Source organism: Chamaea fasciata, unplaced genomic scaffold (genome assembly GCF_029207755.1).
Source record: "Chamaea fasciata isolate MVZ Bird 193981 ecotype frontalis unplaced genomic scaffold, bChaFas1.0.hap1 SCAF_18, whole genome shotgun sequence".
Classification (NCBI taxonomy): Eukaryota; Metazoa; Chordata; class Aves; order Passeriformes; family Sylviidae; genus Chamaea; species Chamaea fasciata.
The window spans coordinates 1,565,058-1,586,723 of NW_027094103.1; the positions used below are offsets into that span (position 1 = coordinate 1,565,058).

The window sequence follows — 21,666 nt, forward strand, 5'->3', positions numbered from 1 at the left end:
TCCCCAAAGCCTGAACAAAGACCAATGTGACCCCAAGGATGCCATTCCAGCACGGTCCATGGAGATGCACCGACACATTTTTATCTCCTTAATAATTTACAGCTCCAAAGGTTTAGAAACCACTTATAGATTCAGCTGGAAATGGAGATAACATAGCAAATGGCTCCTGGAACACCTGAGCAAGGATTTGGGACTTTCTTCCTCCTGCAAAATGCTTTGCTATCCCCCAGTGACACACACTTCCAGGCCCTCAGATTTTATCTTCTCCTAAAGAATGACCCTTCTTCCTCTCAGTCAAAAAATCTGTCACACCTCTAACAAATGGGCTCATTAGGAGGAGAGGAAAAGCCTGCTGGAGTCATGGCTCTGCTCCTGCAGCACGCTGGATGAGGTGGCAAACAGAGCACACGTCAAGGGTGGCACAGCAGCATCAGATGGGGCTGAGTCACAACTGCTGCCAGCCTGTTCAGCCCTGCTCTGGGATATGAGAAATCCAGCCCGGCATCCCAAAGATCCCCCATCTCCCTCCTGGATGCTCCTTCTTGTTTTAAGGGATTCCTGTAAGGAAAACAATGTGCTCAAACCTGGAACAGCACTGCTGGGCACCTGCTCTAACAAACGAGAGTTTGAGCTTCCATTGGCTCGCTCTTTCCCTCATTTCTCCTATTTGGGATACTCCAGGCACTGTTTTCAGTTAGCTCCTCTTCAGCAAGACCTGCAAGCACTGAGGTGACAGATTTACTCTGCACAATAACCTGCCTCTTCCCTCACCACCAGCCTGGAATTCACAAACAGCCAGGGCTCGTTCCCAGCTCGGACAAATCTGAGAGGGACAACATTTCATCGACCAGCAAAGCTGGAACACAAACACCTCGTACAAGCATAAACAAGAGGGTGCCTCAAACTACACTTGGCCTGGCTGGAGCCTTCCAGGTGAGTTAAGACCCACACGACAAGGAAACCCAACTCCTTCCTCCCCCTTTGCTGCCAGCACAGAAGAAAGCCACATTAATTCTGGAGCAGGCGCTGGAAGGGACAGCTCAGTACCTAAATTCCAGTCTCGAAGGAAAGGGGACAGGTCTGCCAAAGCACTTAACTGATTTAAATACTTGCATCCCATTGACATTCAAGTCCCTTCCCTGTAAGGCACACAGGCGTTCCCAAAGCCCTCCTCATGTGAGGTGCTCCCGTCCCTGCAGCGCAGGGGAGCCAGGAGCAGCCGAGCCAGCCCACTGGCCTTCAAACAACCTTTAGCTTGGGGTTTTTTTTTTCAGCACAAGCTTTGTTGGGTTTTCTTTTTAAAAACTCCCAACAGCAGCAGTAACAGTTGAGCAGGAATTTCAGTTGCTGCAGCCATTAAAGCTTGAGCCAATTTATCAGGGTTGCTACAGCCACTACTTCCTTCTCTTCCCTTGGCACTGCTCTGCCACAGAGCAAGGAAAAAATTGGAGAAGTCAGAGAGCAGCAGGAGTGAGGAAGAGTATGGAAAAAGCAAAGAGTGAGCAGGTTCAGGGCTCTCAAAAGCATGGGCTTGATATCTGGAGCAAAGCATTTAATAGAATCATGGAATGGTTTGGGTGTGAAGAGACCTTAAAGCTCATCCTGTTCCACCCCTGCCATGGTCAGGGAAAATTTCCACTGTCCCAGGCTGCTCCAAGGCCCAATGTCCAACCTGGCCTTGGGCACTGCCAGAGATCCAAAGGCAGCCACAGCTGCTCTGGACAACTTGTGCCAGGGCCTCTCCATCCTCCCAGGGAACAATTCCTGTCCAATATCCCACCCATCCCTGCCCTCTGGCAGTGAGAAGCCATTCCCTGTGTCCTGTCCCTCCAGCCCTTGTCCCCAGTCCCTCTCCAGCTCTCCTGGAGCCCCTTTAGGCCCTGGAAGGGGCTCTGAGCTCTCCCTGGAGCCTTCTGTTCTCCAGGTGAGCACCCCCAGCTCTCCCAGCCTGGCTCCAGAGCAGAGGGGCTCCAGCCTGGGAGCATCTCTGTGGCCTCCTCTGGACTCTCTGCAGAAGCTCCAGGTCCCTCCTGTGCTGGGACCCTGGCTCTGGAGGCAGCTCTGCAGGGGGGGTCTCACCTCAGTGGGGCAGAGGGGCAGAATTCCTGCTGCAGATTCCCTGCCATTTGCAACACTCCTGGGCAGCTCCTGCAGCGGGTGCTGTTATTTCTAATCTGAGGCCATAAGGTGATAAAAGGGACAGGGAGCTTTTTCCATATGTGTTTCCTCACCTGGAACAAACTGCAAAGCCCTGTTCCTGCATTACAGCAATTTCCTGCCGTTAACAGAGGGAAGCACCACGCTGGCAGCAGTCATCCCTTGGATCCCTCTGGAATACAGAGTGAGACGGAGAATCCAGAGGGAGCACAGACCAGGTCAGGAGGTTTCCCCTGCAGGGAAAGCTCCTCCTGGTGCTGCCAATGCCTTTATTTTGCTGCTCAGGAATTTGGGCAAGCCCAAACCAGCCACTTACAGCTCCCACAGGATCGGAGAGGAGGTGATTGCCTTTATCTGGCACCTGAAGGGCACTGAGGGAGGCAAAGAGCTGCGGCCAAGTCCGTAAGGAATGAGTTGTTCTCCAAGCCCTGATGGCCCGAGACTCAGATCCACATCTCACTTCTCATGCATCACCAACCAGTGACATCATAAAAGCAGCCTGGGCTTCAAGGACTAAAAAGACACTGAAGCAAGCTTTAAAGAACCAGGACTGGAGACTGGAAAGTTGAAATATATACATAGTTAACTGTTTCTTTTGCCTTTTCTGCAGCACAGAGTTAGATCAGGAATTGGACTCGATGTCTTAAGGGTCTTTTCCAACCTAAATGATTCTACAGCCATCCACTCCCTCCTTCCTCTCTTGCTCTTGTGAAGTCCTGCTGAGGTACCCCTGACAGGGGACGATACAGCACAAGTCTGGGACCACGGAAAATAACTAGCCCAATGTTACACCCTCGTTCAGGAAGAGAAAATTTGGAATCCTGCACTGTTCATCACAGTTGAGGAACTTGAGTCTCCCCAAAACAGCTTTCAAAACAGGACCCCTCCATGTGCTGGCAACCCAGGGAAGTGTAACAGAGGAGAGCCCAGCAAGGTGTTTTCACCTGGATATGGACATGCTGTTGACACCAGCCTCCTCCTGGCCTTGGAATACAACAGCCATGGGGGTCTGCACAGCACAGCCCTCACCCCAGGGCAGGGAGAGGGGCAGGAGGAGCAGGAGCTGCATGAGGGGACCATGCCACCGAAATGGAGAGGAAAAAAGCATTTCCCTTCCCACCAGGCAACTGGAAGCTGTGCCCAGAAGGCCAGGGCTCTTCAGGGAAGGCAGAGAGAGGACACAGCCCCATGTGTCTGGAAGTGGCAGCCCTGCCTACAGGCAGATGCAGCTGGAGGGGTGGAGCTGAGCTCCATGCAATCCCACAACATTCCCCTAATGAGGCTCCAATTCCACGGGAAGAGAGAGCAGAGCCACCCAGCTGCTCCCTTGCACAGGGATTTTGGCACAAAGGCTGTGAGCTGGGGCTCTGCTGGTTTCACTAAGGATGGACAGGGCAACACGAGGGAACATGGATGTGGCGGAGCTGCTTAAATTCCATACAGGCTGGTGTAGCCACGCAGCACAGTTCCAGTGAGGACAAGTGTCTCCCTGTGCACAAATTAAAGCCAGAATTAAGGAGCTGGTGCATCCCAGAATTCTAGTGACTGGTACAAAAAGGAGCACTCCAAAGCTGGGCTTTATCCAGCACTCACTTGACTGAGTGTCCCAGAGTTGAGAGCACCTGATTATTTTCCATCACTGTTATTTTTAACAGCTTCCAAATATTCTTGCAGTGAACTCCAGGGAATCAGGATGAAAAGTTGCTTCATCTCAACCCCTCTCCAATCTGCTCCTATGAAGTTTCCAGAGAAAGGGGGAAGGAACCTGCAGGTACGTAATCAAACCTCAGTGCTGGCGTGTCTGTAACTCCCACGTCAAGCCTATTCCTGATGTTCTTCCCCTTCCCCCAGGCCAGGAAGGAACAGGTGTGAGCTGCCGGGATGGGGGCACCTGATGGGGTTTGCAGGCACAATTAGAGAAGCAGAGGAAAAGAACTGTCAGACAAGTCAGAGCAATGGTCATCTAGTCTGGCTTTTCAGTGCCCGGCAGGAACCAGGACCAGATGCTTCAGAGGAAGGTGTGAAATCCTCTCAATGGACAATTATGGAATAATCTTCCTTCGAGTCAGTTTTTTTCCAGCACATAAAGGTCCAGTTTACACCCAAAGAATGAATTTACAGGTTCTGAACAGTGTTTATCCCACCTAACAAGAGTAAGGACACATTTAGCCCTATTTTAAAGGTTATTGCTAAGCTGGTGCACTCTGCACGTGCTGGCAAAGTGGCTCTGACACGGTTGCTAAATTGGTTTAAAATTTGCTGCTTTAATTTCACCAGCAGCTCCTTTGCTCTCGTAGCAAGAGGTGGGTGGGGGGAAAAAAAAAGAGCATAGTGAAGTTCTGCTGGATGAGATGCAGGGATGAAAAGGGCAAGCACTGCTCAGGATTTCTGAGCAGCAGTGAGACAGCTCAGCCCCCTCCATGGCTGGGATGGAGAAGGAGGCTCCTCCAGGCTACACAGGAGGACAGGGAGCTGGGAATTACAACATTGATCTCTCTTACTGTGTAGGAAGACTTGCTGGTGATCTCCAAGAGCTTCTGTTTTGCTCTGCGCTCCGACTCGCGAGCCTCCTGCAGGTCCTGCTTGAGCTGATCAGCCTCCTTTGCCCTGCAAAGACAACAGCCAACAGCAAATATCAGACTGGAGCCAGGAGGAACGAGAGGATGGAGAAGCAGGATCACAGTGTGGAATAGGGAAGAAGAGATGGAGAAGGGCTGAGTTCATCCAAGCAGAAGGGTTGACACCCAACAGGCTCTCACACAGAGAGGAGTAATCAGCTGGAAGGAAACAAGGCTGATCTTTTACTTGCTCACTGCCACATTCACTGTGGGACCTGGACTCGGGTATCAGGAGGGTGGAAACATCAATTTTAACAAGGAGCAAAGTCTCTGTTCAATGCTAACCCGGAACAGAACTCATGGCTGGAAAGAACTGAACAACTGAGAGGTAAGTCGCGGAGTAAGGAGAGAATAGGGACTGTAGATCTACCATCCAGAGGAAGAACAACCCCCAAGTGTTACTAACATTGTTAAATATTTGGGGAATGCAGGGGAAGGTTGCAGAAAGCACCCATAAGCAGAGCTGGCATTTGGAAAGGGAAACCAGCTGGACCAAAGGTCCATTTGGTGTTGGACACCCGTGGGAGCTGAGGGCGGCTAACCCAGAGGGATAACATGAAGGGGGCGGGAAGCAAAGCAGAAGCAGCTGCAAGGTTGTACCCTCTGACCTCCTCTCCGACTCCTCGGCCATTTTCAGTGCCAACATCTCTGCCTCCAGCACCTTCTGCTCCATCAGCCGCTTCTCCTCCTCGGTGCGGATGGCCGTGGCCTTGATGCGCTGCATCTCCTGCTCGGCCTCGGCCGCCTTCTGAGCCAGGAGCTTGGCCTCCTCCTCCGTGATCTGCGCCTTCTCCGCCAGCAAATCCGCTGTCTCCTCCGACCTCATCTGACAATTCCGGGACACAAAGCCATTAAGCATAGCCAATGCCTCCCCAAATGTGCCCACAGCCTCCGGAGCAGGGCCCCGAGCTGCTCACTCAGACACGCTCCATAGAATCCCTGCCTTCCATGAAAGCCTGCAGCCGTCTGCCGCCAAGGCGGGGATGTGCCCAGGCTCTGTCCCAAATCATCCTCAGGAGGGCTGTGCTCCTCCCAAGCAGCCCAGCAGGATGAAATAGCTCCATCCAGCCTGCTGCCCACTGGCCACTGGCAGCAGTTTGGGAGCAGTCTTAGGGTAGTCACACAACGCTTCCAAAAACGCTTCCGCAGTGGAATGAGTGAGGAGCAGCTGCAGTGCTCGGGAAATGGCCTCCCAGGGACCTACCAGAGCCTCGTTGGCCATCGTTGCCTCCTCCTTCAGCTGCATCAGCCTCCTCTCCAGCTCATCCCTGGTCCTCTCAGCCTCTTCTCTCATTTGCTTCTCTCGTGCCAGGCACTGCCGTTCCATCTGGGAAAAAGGAATTGGGGAAAGCGAGGAGAAAAACACACATGAGGAAGGTTTTCCATGGATGAGAAAGAGTCACAGGTGAGGTCAGAGCACTGCTGCCTCCTCTCTGCTTAGTGACAACGGGAAAGTCCCTGGACTGGGGTGACCTGATCAAAGGACAGAATCGTGGGATCACTTAGGTTGGAAAAGACTTCCAAGATCAAGTCCAACTGTTCCCCCAGCATAGCCAAGGCCACCCCTAACCCAGGTCCCCAAGTGCCACATCCATACGTTCTTTTAACCCTTCCAGGGATGGTCATTCCACCCTGGGCAGCCTGTTTGATGCTCCCTTGAAAAGTGCCAGTCTTGAGACAATTCCCATCCTCTGCTCAGGCTGTCACTCACAGCATGGCCACAGGAGCTGCCTGCAGGTGACAATGTCCCCAGACTGTGTCGTCCTAGGCTCAGTCACAGGGCAGACCAGGACAAGTGGGTCTCAAGATCTTCAGTTTAATTCTCTGGAGTTTCTTACAGCAGGACTGGGCTTAAGGACAGTCTGAGGGCATCTCCCAAACACCACAGCACGTGGCAGGAGGCTGAAGGACAAGGATAGCTGCTCCTTTTGATCAGATATCCAACCCAGCATCCTGGAACCTTCACTTCCATTCGTTCTGAGGGAGGTCACACAGAGTGCAACCACCTCTGGCAATTCCTGGATAAAACAAACCCTCTCCATCTGCAGGGATCAGAATCACTCCTCCAGAAGGGGAAGATCCAAGCCACAGGATCTGCCAGCTCTTCCCAGAAGATGCTGAGAGGGTTGCTGTGCCCAGGGACTGCCTCTTCACTAGCCAAGAGCCCTAGGGAGTCATTGGGCTAATTAACAGACTGAGTTTAATCCCTCCAGTCCCACAGGAATGGGGCATTATAAATATCCATGCTGCAACCAGGACAGGAGACCTGCTGGGTTTAATAAGGGAAGGAAGTGAGACAAGCCACATTTCTCTGCTCCTTGGACACCAGCTGTGCTCTGCAAGCGGGACGCCCACTGTTCCAACCGTTCTGCTTCCTTCTATTAAAGGTTCCCCTCATTAATTATCATTATGATCTGCATCCCACTCAGGACTTCCATTAACAAGAGTTCCTGATCTAAAAGGACTATCTGAAACCAGTTAACAACTGGGGAGGGAGCAGAGAGCAGGGCAGACAACACAGTGGCTTGCTCAGGACAGGGCAGCCAGCCCACACAGGAGCCTGACCTTCCCCATGGAGCCCAAGTGCTCTGGATTTGGGAGCTCATGTGAAGCTGTAAGCTGCTGCTCCCTCCCTCTGCCTCACCTCTTCCAGCAGCCCAAATAAGCACAGGATCTTGGGTGTGGTGTTATCTAAACACATCAAAAACTCACTGATTGTAAAACTTAAAGATTTATGGAATCGTTAAGGTTAGAAGAACCCTCTAAGCCCAAGCCCAGCCCTTATTCCAGCACCACTGTGGACACCACAAAACCATATCCTTAAGTGCTACATCCACTTTTGAACTCATCCAGGGATGGTTGACTTCACTATTTCCCTGGGCAGCCCATTCCAATGCCTGAACACTCACCCCTGAGGCTGTCAGCACTTGGACACCGTGCGGCACCTTCCAAGGACCTTCTGCTCCACTAAGGACATGGCATAGCAAATGGTGCTGGAGGGTTGATGGTTGGAGGCCTCAGGGTGCGTTTCCAACCTCAATGGTTCCACAGTGCCAACCCCTTACTGACCAGAGGAATCCCCGTGGGAAGCACAAAGCCCCTCTTCCCCAGTGGAGCTTGTAGTGACTCAAGTCCAGACCTCTCCTGCCACTCCACGGGCTACACGAGGGAAAACTGCTTCAGGAGGTGCCTGAGGGACAAGCCACCTCCCACCTCCAGCCCAGCTGAGCACCTCAATACCACACAAGCACCTTGGGAGGTGCATGAAGAACAAGCCTTGTCCCATTTCAAGGCCAGCTGAGCACATCAGCACCACACAAACACCAGGAGGTGCCTGAAGAACAAGTCATGTCCTACCTTGAGCCCAGCTGAGCACCTCAGCACCACACCAGGATTGAGAGAGCGGTCTGAAGGACATGCCATGTCCCATTTCAGGCCAGCTCAACAACTCCATTCCACACAAGCACCTCTGTGGCCACACTCAACTGCAGTAACCCAGACCCGTGAGCACAAGGCCCTGCTGGGTGCAGCAACTGCTCTGGCTTCTCCTGCTCCTCTCTAGTGGCTCCCCTGCCAAAGAGCCATTTATATTCCGAGCACCAGTGCTCAGATTAGCTGTGTGGGTTTCAGTGAGTAGAAAAGGTCTACGAGCAGAAAACAATGATTCATACAATTCAATTTGCTGATCTCTGCTCGTGGGCTCCACGCCGCTGCCTCTGCCGCGCCGTGCCGGCTGACCCATGGCACGGAGAGAGGCCAGCGTGGAATCAGCATTCCAGGTTGCACAGCCCGGAATGTCGGCGTGCATTCCATCACCCTGCAATTAGAAATGAGCCAAAGAGCTACGGCAGAGCACAGCTCCCCCTCACAGCCCTCAAAACACGTCTTGCCGTGCACTTCTACGCATCTAGGGCAGCTCTCCCCTCCAGTCCTCCCAGTTTTGTTCCCAAACTGGGGGCTGGACTCAGGCTGCCACCAACCTGCAGAGCCAAGCTGAGATGACTGGAGAGCTGGGAGCAGGCTACTAAAAAATGGTCAGCTGGACCTTCCCTCAAAGCTGCTTTGATGTCATTCCAGAGACTTGTCCTTCCCAAGCCCATCTCCATTTCTGCATTTTGGCTCACTGGCTATGGGACGTGCGGCTCACCTGCTTTCTGGCCTTCTCCTCCCTGGCCTGTGCTTTCATCTGCTGCACCTCCAACGAGTCTGCCTTCCTCCTCCTCATGAAGAGGTCGTGGTTCCCAATGCACAGCTGAAGAATCTGTTCCAGTCAGGGGTGAAGAGCGGAGAGAAACAGCTGTATGTGTGATGGCAGCGAGGTGGTTTGTATTCTTGACACACAAAAACACTAGAATTGCTTTGATTTGGTGCTTGTTAGTGCTTCCACCCACTGCGCTCCAACCCTGCGAGCTCTCACAGCTGTAGGAGGGGCAGGGAGCCAGGTCCCGCACCCAACACCAGCTCCTGGGTACAGCAACTCTTTGCAGAGACCAATTTTCTGTGCCTCCAGCATAGCATGAGTGTTGTTGTACACCCACCCTAAAAAGGCAAGAGGCCAAATAATGAAATAAAAATTCCTAGAGCTCTGCCTGGTTCCCTGGTTCTCACTGCCCCCGTTCTTTAGGCTCAAGATGAACTTGCACCTTCTCCCCAGTGTACGTTTAAGGCACTGAGATTAAAAACTAAACAAAAATTAAAAAAAAAAAAAAAAGGAAAACCACTTTCCACTTGGACAAACAGAAGGCTTATCAAAAACTTGTTTGGGCATCTCCAGATACCTTTGCTGAAGGGATTTGATGTGGATGGGTTCTCTGTCTGGTAAGGACCAGGGAGGTGGCAGTGTTAGAGGAGGGTTAGCACAAGGTGGGCATACAGAGGAGTGAAAAGATTTTTTTGGCAATAAAAGCAGGGTTCTAAATTTGGATTCTTTTCTAAAGGACTGATTTACATGCTCTTCTTCCATTTCATAAAATCACAGAATCATGGAATGGTTTGGGTTGGAAGAGACCTTAAAGATCATTCAGTGCCACCCCCTGCCATGGGCAGGGACACCTTCCACTATCCCAGGTTGCTCCAAGCTCCATCCAGCCTGGCCTGGAACACTTCCAGGGATGGGGCAGACACAACCCAGGTCACAAATGCTGAAATCTCTTAAGATTTCAGCATGATGAACCTGATGAGGCAAGGAATGAGGAAGCCCCATTTCCTATGGAACACAGCACAGCCAACAACCAGGACAGCAAAGGTCCCTGTGCAACCTAACAATGGATCCAAATCCAGAACATCAGCTAAAGCTGGTCTCCAACACGGACAGCTCAATGCAGCCCATCCTTGTCCAAGGAGAGTGTCCTCAGAGGGGGAAAAGCCAGGACTCTGGTAAAGGTGCCTCCCAAAACAGGGAAAGCTACGACACAGAGCAGAATGGGAAAGATCCACATGGGAAGAAAGAGGAACTGAGCAAAGCTGGGAGTTGTATTTACTAAGTGCTTCCACTCCTTAGGTCAGCTGAAAGCCAAGAGCTCCAAAAGGGAGCACAAAAACAAGGGAGGGGGAGAGGTTCTGTGGAGCAGCTTGTCTTAGTCTCCTCCTTCCCTCTTTCAGCGAGCCGTAACTGCTACAGCCCAGCACAACCACACAGCAGCAGCTCCCTCTCAAAGGAAAAGCCCCAAAACCTTGTTGTCTCACACTCTCTGCGGAACCCACTGCTGCAGGCAGTAAAAAAGACTGTCTGTGCACTTACCAGCTTATTCACACGCAGCTTTGATGAATTGAATTTAAAAACATCAATCTTTTTGTCCAATGGCTTAATCGTAAACTGAAAAGGCAAAAATAAAGAGGGAGAGAGTTATCAGAGAGTGGTGCATTTAATAAAAACGCAGCTATAAAATTCTTCCTGAAAGCTTTGGCTCAGAGCAGGTCAGCAGGGTCAGACACACGGCTCAGAGCCGTCCTCGTGGCTCTGAGCCAAGCAAGAGGACTCGCATCAAAAGCAGCCAAGGAGACAACTGTTCCTCCTGTCAGGAAAACATGGGGGCCACAGGAGCTGGTGTCCTCTGCAGAGAACCCTGCAGAGGTGGGGGTTCGGCTCAGCACCTCCCCAGGCAAGGTGCTGCTCTCCTGGGAGCTGCATGGAACAGGAAAACCACAGCAGGAACTCAGGATGCTTCCAAGGGGAGGAAGAACCAGCTCAGCTGCCTGATGGAACCACAGAATCATTAAGGTTGGAAAAGCCCTGCAAGGTCATAAAATTCAAGTGTAAATCCAACAGCACCACGTTCACCCTCAAACCATGTCCCCAGGTGCCACATCCACAAGTGTTTTGAACACTCTCCTTGGCAGTCTGGGGCAGGGTTTTGACAGCCCTTTAATGAAGAATTTTTCCCTACTACCCAACTTAAACCTTCCCTGGCACAGCTTGAGGCTGTTTCATCTCATCCTGTCACTTGTTACCTGGGAGAAGAGGCTGGCTCCTACCTGGCTGCACTCTCCTGTTAAAAGGGCAGCAGAGCTGCATCAGGAACACAGCAAGGAGCTGCTGCCCTTCCTACCAACACCTCCACTCACAGGAGTTCCCCAGAAGAATTTTCCATGCATTTTCTTCTCCAGAACTCAGCTGTGTCCTAAGACTTCCCCACAATTCGAACTGTTATTCCCTGGCTCCAACTTGTATTTACACTCCATGTGCCAACCAACTAGCTCTAGCCATGGCCTGGCTTCACCCTCTTAAAGGCTCTCCCACAGCGGCCCTCTTGAGAGGCCAGTGGTGGCACAAATCCCTCAAGGGCTTTGGTAATGCAGCCCTTGGATGGAGACAAGCCTCTGCACTATCAAAAGGGTACTTGAAGAGATGGAGTGCTCTGCAAGATGGCATTTTTTAGGAGACATGCACATATTCCATCACTCCCCCACACGCTACAGAAATAACGGGCTGAGGAGCTGGAGCAGACAGAGTGTGTCCATTAGAGTGGGAGATCTGTCAATACACGGCCCTGCCTGCAAAGGGCCCTGCCCTGGCACTGTCTCACTCTGGCAGTTTAAGAGCCAATCTTTTCAGACTTTCACAAAAGCAGACGTGCATGAACATCTCTGGATTCGGGCTCCGGCAGAGTCCCCAGCAGTCACTGAGAACAGCAGCAGGAATGTGCTGGGAGAGGAGTTTCAGCTCCATATGAACAGTCAATCTTTGTTAGGAGGGATAACCCCCAGTGTGGTGTCAGCAGAGCTGCTGTTCCCAGCCACTGGCCCTGTTTGTATCAGGTCAGGCCCGCTCGTGGGCACCTGATTACACAGATGATTGAGCTGATGGGAGGAATCGGTGTTTCCCCTGCAGAGAGCTCTGCTACAGTCCTGTGGCAAGGCTTATGGAGGGGTCGTGGGGTCCCTGGATTCTGGGGAGCTCCCACTGCACTGTCACAGGCAGGGAAGCTTTGGAAGTCACTCAGTGCTGGGCTTTTTGTGGAGTCGTGAAGCTCTTTAAGGAGTAAAGCAAGTGGAGACAATTCCAGCATGGATTTACTGTATATAAAACTTCACAAGACATGCAATAAACGCAGCTGATGAGAAACCTTTAGCTGCTCCCCTGATCAATATCATGTTTAGATTAGAAAACCATTTTTAATTAAGAAGTTAATTCTCTTCCTTACCATGAAGGCAGCTGGTTTCTTTGAGGAGCTTTCTCAGACTTACAATGGAGCTGCTCAGTCCTCCCTCCTCAGCCAATTGCACTTCTGTTCTCAATTAGGTTTGGGGGCCAACAATCCCAAAGACCCATATTTAGACTCTGGATTTAATAAATCACTATCCGACAGCGGGCTTAAATTGCTCAACTTCCTAAAAAGATTCCAGCTGCTAAGCCAAGCCCAGCAGCCTGAAACCCAAGATGATGTAATGAGATGGCAAGAGCTCTTCTCCCCAGGAATACATCTCCCTGTATTCCATAATACAGAATATATCCACAGTAATAAATACCGTAATATATGCAGTAAAGAAGAGATTTTAACTTCTGAACTCTGGTATTTGGGCTAAGCACATCAACAGCAATTTTGGGTTTTTGAAAAGATTATTACATAGAAGGTTCGAAACTGAAGAGGAGAACCAGCTCCCCAGTGACCCCTTGCACGCCCACTTCCTGCACAGTTTCAGGAAGGCTTGGATTAAGGTTTCAGCTGGAGGAGTTGAGCTGCCCTTAGCTAAGCTGGTGAGAGCAAGCACAGCAGACAGAGAAGCCAAGAGAAATCATTTTAAATCCCAGTTGTGTTCTTACTGCTCTCAGGGAGGAGGTGAGACACATCCATACCTCTTTATCACTGTAGGAGATATTCCGGATCTCATTCCATGGGAAGGAGATTTTAGGGGTCAACCTGTTGTCTGGGTCATAAATGTGAAGACCCAAGGCATCAACTCCAAGGAGAAGCTCTGTGCCCTTTTTATTCTGCAGGAGGAAAGGAAGGAGCAGAAATCACTGGGAGGGTCAGACATGAACCACTGTTCCCTCCTCAGCCAGCCCTGAGCAGTGACCCAGCACTGGGTACCAGGAGCTGCTGCCTCCCCTCAGCACAGGTGGTGTCCCCAAATGCCACCTCCCAGCTCTCCTGGCTCTCCAGGACATGAGATTACTCTGGCAGGAAAACAGGACCCCCAGGCCACCCAACTCACCCTGATGGCAAAGTAGTTCACGCCGTACATCTCCAGGTCCTGGGCTATCTTCAGATACTCCATTTCAGCTTCATCTCTGTCAGGCAGGAACAGTGTTTGGAGGATCAGAGAGGGACATGGCTGCTCCTGCTGATCCTAAGCACTCACTAGGCTTTAAAGCTTGGACTGTCTCTATCACACAGGTCAATCCTGTCTCTGCCGACAGGATCAATACAGTCCAAGAGCAAATCCCACTCTGTAGTTGCCAGCATCTGAGTGGCTGCTGAGATGCAGCAGTCCAAGCCTGGCTCTGTTCACCTACCAATCCCTTCAGCATAAATAGGAAATCCCTGGCTGGGGTGCCACTGTTTCAGATCCATGGCCTTAGGTTTATCCCCCAAAAGGAGCGTTTTGCCACCTGAGGCAGCCATGTAGTTTGAATCCCTACCCTATTTCTTCTCCCAGATCCTTGATGCAGGTGAGTCCTTACTTTGCATCATTCCTAAATTCTCTTGAGGACCCCGACAGGGACCAGGGGACAGCAGGGCACAAGCAGAGCCATCAACAAAAGCTTTGAGCTCTTCCTGAGGCTGTTGCAGAGATGTGCTGGGTTAACCCGCTGGCAGAGTTCATCCAGCAGCTGCCCAAGCTCCCCAAAGCCTGGTGACTCTCCAGGGGAGGGGACTGGCCCTGACCCAGCCCAGCAGCACAGGCTCACCTCGCTCTGCCCCGGTGCTCTGCGTACCAGGCTGTTATCCTTTCCTCCCACATCTCTGGAGTCATCTGGTACAGGTTTATTACCTGGGATAGGTGGGAGACAGACCCCAGGTCACAGTACTGCTCCTGGCTCAGCAAGAAAGCCAGAAACACCAAGACAGGTCCCAAAAAGCACATCCAACCTCAGGACAGCTTGGAAACTGACTCCCCGACCCTGCTGAGCTCCTTACCCGCTTGGGAAGCAATTCCTCCTGTGCCAGGAAGCCTCTCTTGTGGACGTTGGGATCGTAGTCGCCGTACTGGGGAGAAGCACAGACACAGTGCCCATCCCACGTTACCAACAAGGGCAAGTCAAACTCTTCACCCCCTCACACCCAGCCCTGAGAGACAGCAAACACGGCCTGCTCACCCCTTCACCCCACGAGCACAGAACCTGCTGCTCTGTAAGGTGAATTACCTGGGTTTCTTTGCCATTTCATTACTAATAGAAACAGCTTCCTTCTACTCATGCAGCAGAGCTGGGAGCAGAACCAAACTTCCCACCATCACAGAATCATTAAGGTTGGAAAAGGTCTCCAAGATCAAGTCCAGACAGTGACTGAACACCCCTAAGGTTCCCAAGAGCCACATCTGCTCAGTTTTTGAACACTTCCAGGGATGGTGACTCCACCACTTCCCACGACTTCAGTTGACGACCATCACCAAGTTGATGTCCCCCATCAGTGCAGCTGGACTAGATGATGGTTGTCTATTCTATTCTATTCTATTCTATTCTATTCTATTCTATTCTATTCTATTCTATTCTATTCTATTCTATTCTATTCTATTCTGTTCTGTTCTGTTCTGTTCTGTTCTGTTCTGTTATCATTATCATGCCCTAATTAACATTTCCCCCAATGCAGGGCAAGACTGTATAGCTGAGAGTTCCTTGTGGTTCCACGGGTACAAGAAAACAAGGAAATAAGACGTGGAGAAAGACCTGTCCCCCAAAATTAATGGATAGCAGTGATCCAGGTTAGGCAGATGGCAGTTCCTCTGTCGCTGCTCATCACCCTAATGAGTAAGTATCAAAAAAATTAGAGGAGTTTGACAGATTCCTCTCAGGCAGGTGGTGGCTCTTCTGTCAGAGGGTCTGTTGCTCAACTGGGTCATGGAATCCAATTCAGATTTGTTAAGTGCATCCACTAATTACTGGTATTTGTTTAGATTTACATCTCTTTGAGCAGCATATAAAGTGACTGAGAAAGAAAACTGCTTATTAACAGATTGAAGAGCCGTGTGTCCCTGCGGTGCATGTGAAAATGAATTTACCTCCTGCATGGCCTCAGAGGGCAGGAAAATGCTGGAAAACGGCTTCTCCAACAACTCAGCAAGTTCAGAGGGAGAGGAACAAAGCATGTGAGGCACATACACGGAGTGCTGTGACTTCCACTCACCTGGCAACCAGGACTTCTGCAGTGACAGAGGCGACAGTCCCCGACTGCACGAGGCACAGCACCGTTCACTCAAGCCACTCATTTTACAAGTGAGGCAGCCCTTCCCTCCCTGCTTTTCTGAGCAACCTTAGCTCAGGAAGTGCAAAACGGGGACAATTTTCAAACACAAGATCAAGAGGCACCCAGTGGTCATGCAACAAGTCAAGAGGCTTTTCCTCCCAGTCTCCTTTTCGTGCCAGGACCATCACACCGTGTACCAAAACCAGAGTTCAGCATCAAAAGTCTACACACATCCCACCTCTGCGCTTGGGAGACAACACGTGGGGATTAAAGACACAAATATTGATTTGGAGCCAATGCAGATGCGGAGGGAGCATGTAACAACAACCAACACTGACTCAGACTTCAATTAATAGAACAAAACCAGCCCGGATTTCATCCAAGAGCGGCGGCAACTCTCTGTCTTCAAGGTCTTGGAGCTCCTCAGGATGCAGCACTTTGCAGGTACACAGCCCCTGAGCCCCCCTCAAAAGGAAGCAGCACTAAAAACGTGGCACTGGTGAAGGCAACAACTCCAATAACTTTGAACAGGCAGCAAGTAAATAATTTTTAGGTGATGAAAATAATAGCAAATAGGATTAACATGATTATTTTCTGTTGTGATCTTCCGTGGAGGTTCAAGACTAAGGATGGATTACGTGAGTTTTCATGTGCTAAAAAATACTGCCATGTCCCAGAGGAATATTTGTACTGAGAGGGGAGTCTGGATGAGAACATTAATTATTCACAAGTCAAAAATCAACAAATGGCTTAAGTATTGCAGAATTTGTTGGCTCAAATGATTTTGCAAACGTACTTTCTAAAGGCCTTTCCAATTAAATCATTACTTTCAAACTGTCATGGAATTTCAGCTCTTGTTAATTGAACTGTATGATTAATATTCATGATTGGGCATGGAATTGCCTTTACCACATTCATACGCCTGGCTTAGATTGTTGGATAAACACAGGCACGCTCAGCTACAAATTAACACCAAGTATTGCTTATTTGGGGGAAAAACAATAATAATTAAAGAGCTGTTTGCTGTGCTATAAGATCTGAAGTGCTGAGAGAGTTGCAGCATGGCAGCAACTTGCATTTAAGGGGCAAAAAATAGAAGAACCTCCTGGATGTTCCCATTTTTTTTTTCAGTTGATCCCACGTCTTTCCCAGCTATTTAAAACCTGAACCACCTCCAACCTCTGAGAGCCATGTGGGTGGTTTGAACAGCGCTGGAGGGGAAAGCACATAGTAATTCCCCAAATGAACACAACGAGAGAGAAATAAATAAACTGTTATTTTTATGACCCCCCCGTTTCCTTTGCTGTCTCAGGTTGGTTTGGATGGACCAGCAGCACCTGGCTGTCAGTAAGTGGCTGCTGGATGCACACACACTGCTGTGTCAGGCTATTATGCCCCTAATCATGCAAATCAGCACGTTATTAGTGAAATTACCGTGCTCTCTGCCTGCTTTCTTGTCCAGGAAGGACATCATTATCCTATTTAACTGGAAGGAGATGACCTGCAACATCTTTCTTCCCAGCTCCCTATCAAAGATGTGCTTTCAGCTTTCCCCTTGGCCGGCAGTGAAAGCAGAAGGGGAATCCCAGGCTGGAGGGGCAACAAGGAAAGGGATGTCTGAAGAAAAGCCCTTTAGTGAAGGGCAGGAAAGTCATCCCTGCTCCACCTTCTCCTGATCTCAGCACGGTCAGAACTGCTCTGACTCCATGCGACCTCCTCCCAATGCCCCAGGACATTCAAGGTGCCAAAGGGACAAAGGGGACGGCACAACCGACCTGCACCAAGTCACAGCCTGCTCCTGAGCACGTGAGCAGGAGCTGTCCTGGCCACCATGTAACAAGAGCTCAATATTTACCCAACGTTTATTCATTCTGGCAGCCAGAAAAGTCATGCCCTACGTATCCTCAGCTCGGGTCAATGGAAAGAACGCCAAGGAAGTGTTTACTCATGCACTCTAATAAGAGTGATGAACGTTTCCCACAAACAAAAACATTTCTTAAAGCAACTTTTCTTTGCCCAGCTGATGAGTCTCTTGAACAAAACATGGCTTCATCAATACCCTGATTACGAGGAGAAAACACCAAGCCCTAGTAAATTCAAACGCCATCAAAGAACATGGGACCCAGGGCTCGACTCAGAGCGTAGACTGAAGGGTTATGAGGAAAATTGCATGGCCATAGGGAAAAAACCAACATGGATCAGGCCCTCTCTTCTGGCAACAGGGCCAAACCCCCTCTCCTGCACTGCCAGCAAAGATGGTCCCACAGAGCTGCTCCTCCTAAACCTCTCCACAGCCGTGCTCCTCAAGGATAGCTGGATGTGCCAGATCCAGGGCACAGCCACCTGCCTGCTGTCCTGTGAGCCAAACCCTCCCAAAATCCCACCCAGGAGCTACATAGACAATGTGGCTGGGCTGTGCCCAGACGGCAGTCGCTCCTCTCCCTCCCAAAACAGGATCTCTGCACACACAAACTGGAGCTGAGCTCCAGCTGTTAATTGAGCAGCAGCACATGTGCATACACAGGGAGAAATTATGTCCCTGACTGCAAGAATGTCCCTGCCACTGAAACCTGGGCTGCTTCCTCCATCCCAGGAGCCTCTGCCCTGGGCAAGCTGTCCAAGGCTGCACACCCCAAAATGGAAAACACTGTCCTCTGGAATAAATCCTCAGCTCTGGGCTCAGAGCAGAATGCAGCAGAGGAACAAGGGCAACTCAATGAACACTGACTTTTCCCTCTGTCTGCTGAGGCCAAGCACCCAAGATCAAACCCAAGATAAAGGGAGAAGTCAAGAAAAGCCCTTTCACAGTGCAGCAAAATGGATGTGGCGGCTCTAGCACTGAAATAAAGTCATTATCAAGACAAGTATTCTGAGGGAGCAGTGGAGCTGGGAGTCCCATGGCTGGCTTGCCTTTGGCTACACTAGCAAAAGCAGGGAGGAGATCCAAAACACCTCAGGCTCAGGGAATTCACCTGCTCCAGCAGTAAGCCACACTCAATCAGGCTCTGCAGCTCATGAGCTGAGCATTTGCTAAAGGGTCCTGGAAAGAGAAAGCAAAAACTCATCCAATGTCTGGAGGTAGCCAGGAACCAGCCATGTGGAGAAGGCAGCAGTGCTGGTGTAGCCCCCTCACTTCCCAAGCTTTCACAGCTTTCCCTGCCTTCCCTTTCCCCAGGAACTGGCTCCACCACGAAGCACCTGGATCAACGTTACCCCAGCAGGCCCTTGAGGCAACCCTTGGTGCCTACCTTGGCTTGGACAGCGTAAGAGGCCAGCAAGACCGAGGCTTCGGGGGGACAGAAGATCTTCTCATCCAAAATCTGCTTCTTCACCTGCACACAGAGCAGCAAAGGACAGACAGCACACGTTTAGTGGAGCACAGCAGAGCATGACTGTCACAGCAGATGGCTGCAGTTTGTTTTAACTTGAGCTGTCAACCACACAGAGTTAACAATTTTCTTAACACTAATCACAGACCATAAGCAGGAAATCTCTGGTGGCTTGGAAGGGCTCAGGCTTTCACAGACCACCTTTCTCAGACAGGTTGGTGAGAAGAGCTAAATTTGTACGTGGAAAATAACAGCATCTCTCTCCTGTTGCTAAAGGCAAAAGGGGGGGGGGGAACCTTGCATGTAAACACAGTGATAAAACCTCTTTAAGGCACAAGTTACGGATTGATAGGACATCCAGCCACGCTGCTAAATAAAAGAGCAGCTTGCAGCTGAGTCTCTAAGCACTGCAAGCTTTGCTCTGGGACATTCAGGCCTCATTGTGAGTCAGTGCTCACCTGTGCTGGAGGCCAATTCCTTGGATCCCAGCACGGAGAGCTGTGGGTCACCTCCATGGCAGAGCTTTTAGCAGCAGGCAGAGCCCCGTGTGCGCTCCCGGGAGAGCCAACGTGCAGCTCCCCGAAGCCACAGCTTTACTTCCCTGCCTTCTGTGCATTAAAAAATTAAACCTGTCATGTTAGATATTTTTTGGGTTGGCACACTTAATTTTCCTGATTAAAGATAGGGGGAAAAAAAATTTAAAAAGCCTACGATTTCCTGGGAGGCTTAAATGGATTGTCAGAGATGCAGGAACATCAATTTGAATTTATAACGTGCTTTGAGTCCTCAAAGTTGGGTACAACATAATCACAGCAGATATTCTGCTGCATCAAGATAAAAAACAGGAGAGTTTACAAGCTTAGATGTGCTCCTGTTTCCCAAATGCATTCAGGAGCCCAGGCTCCTCTCAGCACAGAAATCCCAGCAGCAAAGTCATGGTCTGCATTTAGAAAATGCAGCTTGAATGGCTTTTCCTCTCTGATTTTCCTTCTCAAAGATGCCAACAGCATTTTTCCTCACCGTGGATAAGCTCCTGGCAAATGAGGCATTCAGAAATAACCCTACAGAGACACCAGTGCACGAGACAGAGCTTGGAAATTAACAGGAATCCTTTGCATTTAGAACACTTTTGGCTCTGGAGAAAAAAGGTGGACTTTGGAAGAGGCAGGAGCATCAAGAGGCTGGTGAGCTCACTTGGAAAGGGCAGAACACCCTGAAGGCTACAGAGGTATTCCCAAATCCAGGTTGTCATGAATTTGGTGTGAGAAACATGAGTGACTTTTAAAAATATTTTGTAATTTATCTTCATATTAACAGCAACAGATCAGCTGAAACATCCCAGTGAGTACCCAGGGGTCTGACTAGGAGTGCTCCATTCCCTGTAACCATGCTTGACACAAACTCTTCTGAGGAAAAATGTGTCAGAAAATTGATTTTCTGGCAGAAAATTGATCATTTCTCTGAAAGAGAGCTCCTGTGATAGCAGCTCCTTGTTACCAGCCATGCAGCATTGCCACATCATCAGCTGAACTGATTTCTCTGGACACAAGGTTTTGTAGAATAATTTAAATAAAAAACCCAACCAAGATGTGTTCACCTCAGTTTCCAAATGCTGAACTGAAGGGCAGGAGTTCCTGGGGCAGGTGAGACTGTAAGGTTTCCCCTTCTCCTCTGTTTTTCCATCAGGGAGCCGAGCTGCTGGGGTGCTCTTCTGCCCCAGTTACCTGGAGGCTGTTTAGTGAGGAGGGGAACTTTGCTGGACAGCCTGGGAACAGGCTGCTGCACTCTGCTCTCCAGGATGAAACTCCCCTGCTCCACACAACGATGCCAACACATCCAAAGGCAGCAGCCACTCCTCAGCACAGCTCATCCCACACCCTGCAGAGGGACACGAGCCCTTGGCCGACAGATCCATGTCCCTGAGCCACCACCCATGGATATTATGGATCACCTCGTCTTTCCTGACTGCCAGTTCAGAGGTCTGCCAGTCTGGGCAGATTGCTTCCTCCACAAAAACCATCCTTCACCTATTTTAGGAAGTTTTTGTTGCTGAAGACTCTTTGGAGAGGTGTGAACATAAGGATGTGGAGCACACTCTGCTGACCAACTCTCTGACCCTGGGACCTTCTGCTCATCCTGGCTCACTCTCCCTCAGGTTGGATAGCAGTGCATTGACTCCTACCTGCAGGAAGAACAAGTGCTGGGTGATTTCCTGGACCAATTCCTCCTCTGCATTCTCAGGATAAAATTTGGCCAGGAAGTGAAAGGTTTTGGGTTCCTCTGTGGGGACATCATGATCCAGGACCTGTGGAATACAAAAGCCATTTGGTTTCTTCAAGACGAGACCCAGCTCCCTTCTGTTCAGATCAGCACATCTTCTGTCAGACACTTTTAGACATCTAGAACAGACCCAAATAGTTCAGACACCGCAGTTAAAAAAAGAAAACAAACATTTCTGACACTCCTAATGATGCAAGGGAACAAAAAAAGGCAGAAACAAACAGCATGAGAAATGAGACAGTGAAGGTTGATCCTGACTGCCACGTGCCTCTTGCCTCTCCTGATCCTTCTGGAGTGAAGTTGGATCCTGCTGCGCCACCACCCGACTTCCTCCTTGTCTGCCTGCACTGAGTTTATTTCAGTGGTGTTTCTTACCACCTTGCTCTGGTACTGCCCAGTTAAAAGTTGGTTTAAAACCTCAGCCTGAGAGGTGGA

General features: G+C 50.2%; 1 protein-coding gene across 5 annotated transcripts in view; it reads right to left on the reverse strand.

Moving 5' to 3' along the window:
- NF2 (NF2, moesin-ezrin-radixin like (MERLIN) tumor suppressor) overlaps nt 1-21,666 on the reverse strand; it is a 46,950-nt gene that overhangs the window by 13,435 nt on the left and 11,849 nt on the right. For all 5 annotated transcript variants that reach the window (XM_066199590.1, XM_066199593.1, XM_066199589.1 and 2 more), the window contains exons 3-13: nt 21,134-21,256; nt 18,871-18,954; nt 14,357-14,425; nt 14,128-14,210; nt 13,431-13,506; nt 13,072-13,206; nt 10,516-10,590; nt 8,923-9,036; nt 5,980-6,102; nt 5,384-5,601; nt 4,659-4,764 (exon numbers count right to left, since the gene is read on the reverse strand). In XM_066199590.1, coding sequence (XP_066055687.1) covers nt 4,659-4,764; nt 5,384-5,601; nt 5,980-6,102; nt 8,923-9,036; nt 10,516-10,590; nt 13,072-13,206; nt 13,431-13,506; nt 14,128-14,210; nt 14,357-14,425; nt 18,871-18,954; nt 21,134-21,256 — 1,206 coding nt within the window. The remainder of the gene's footprint in view (nt 1-4,658; nt 4,765-5,383; nt 5,602-5,979; nt 6,103-8,922; nt 9,037-10,515; nt 10,591-13,071; nt 13,207-13,430; nt 13,507-14,127; nt 14,211-14,356; nt 14,426-18,870; nt 18,955-21,133; nt 21,257-21,666) is intronic.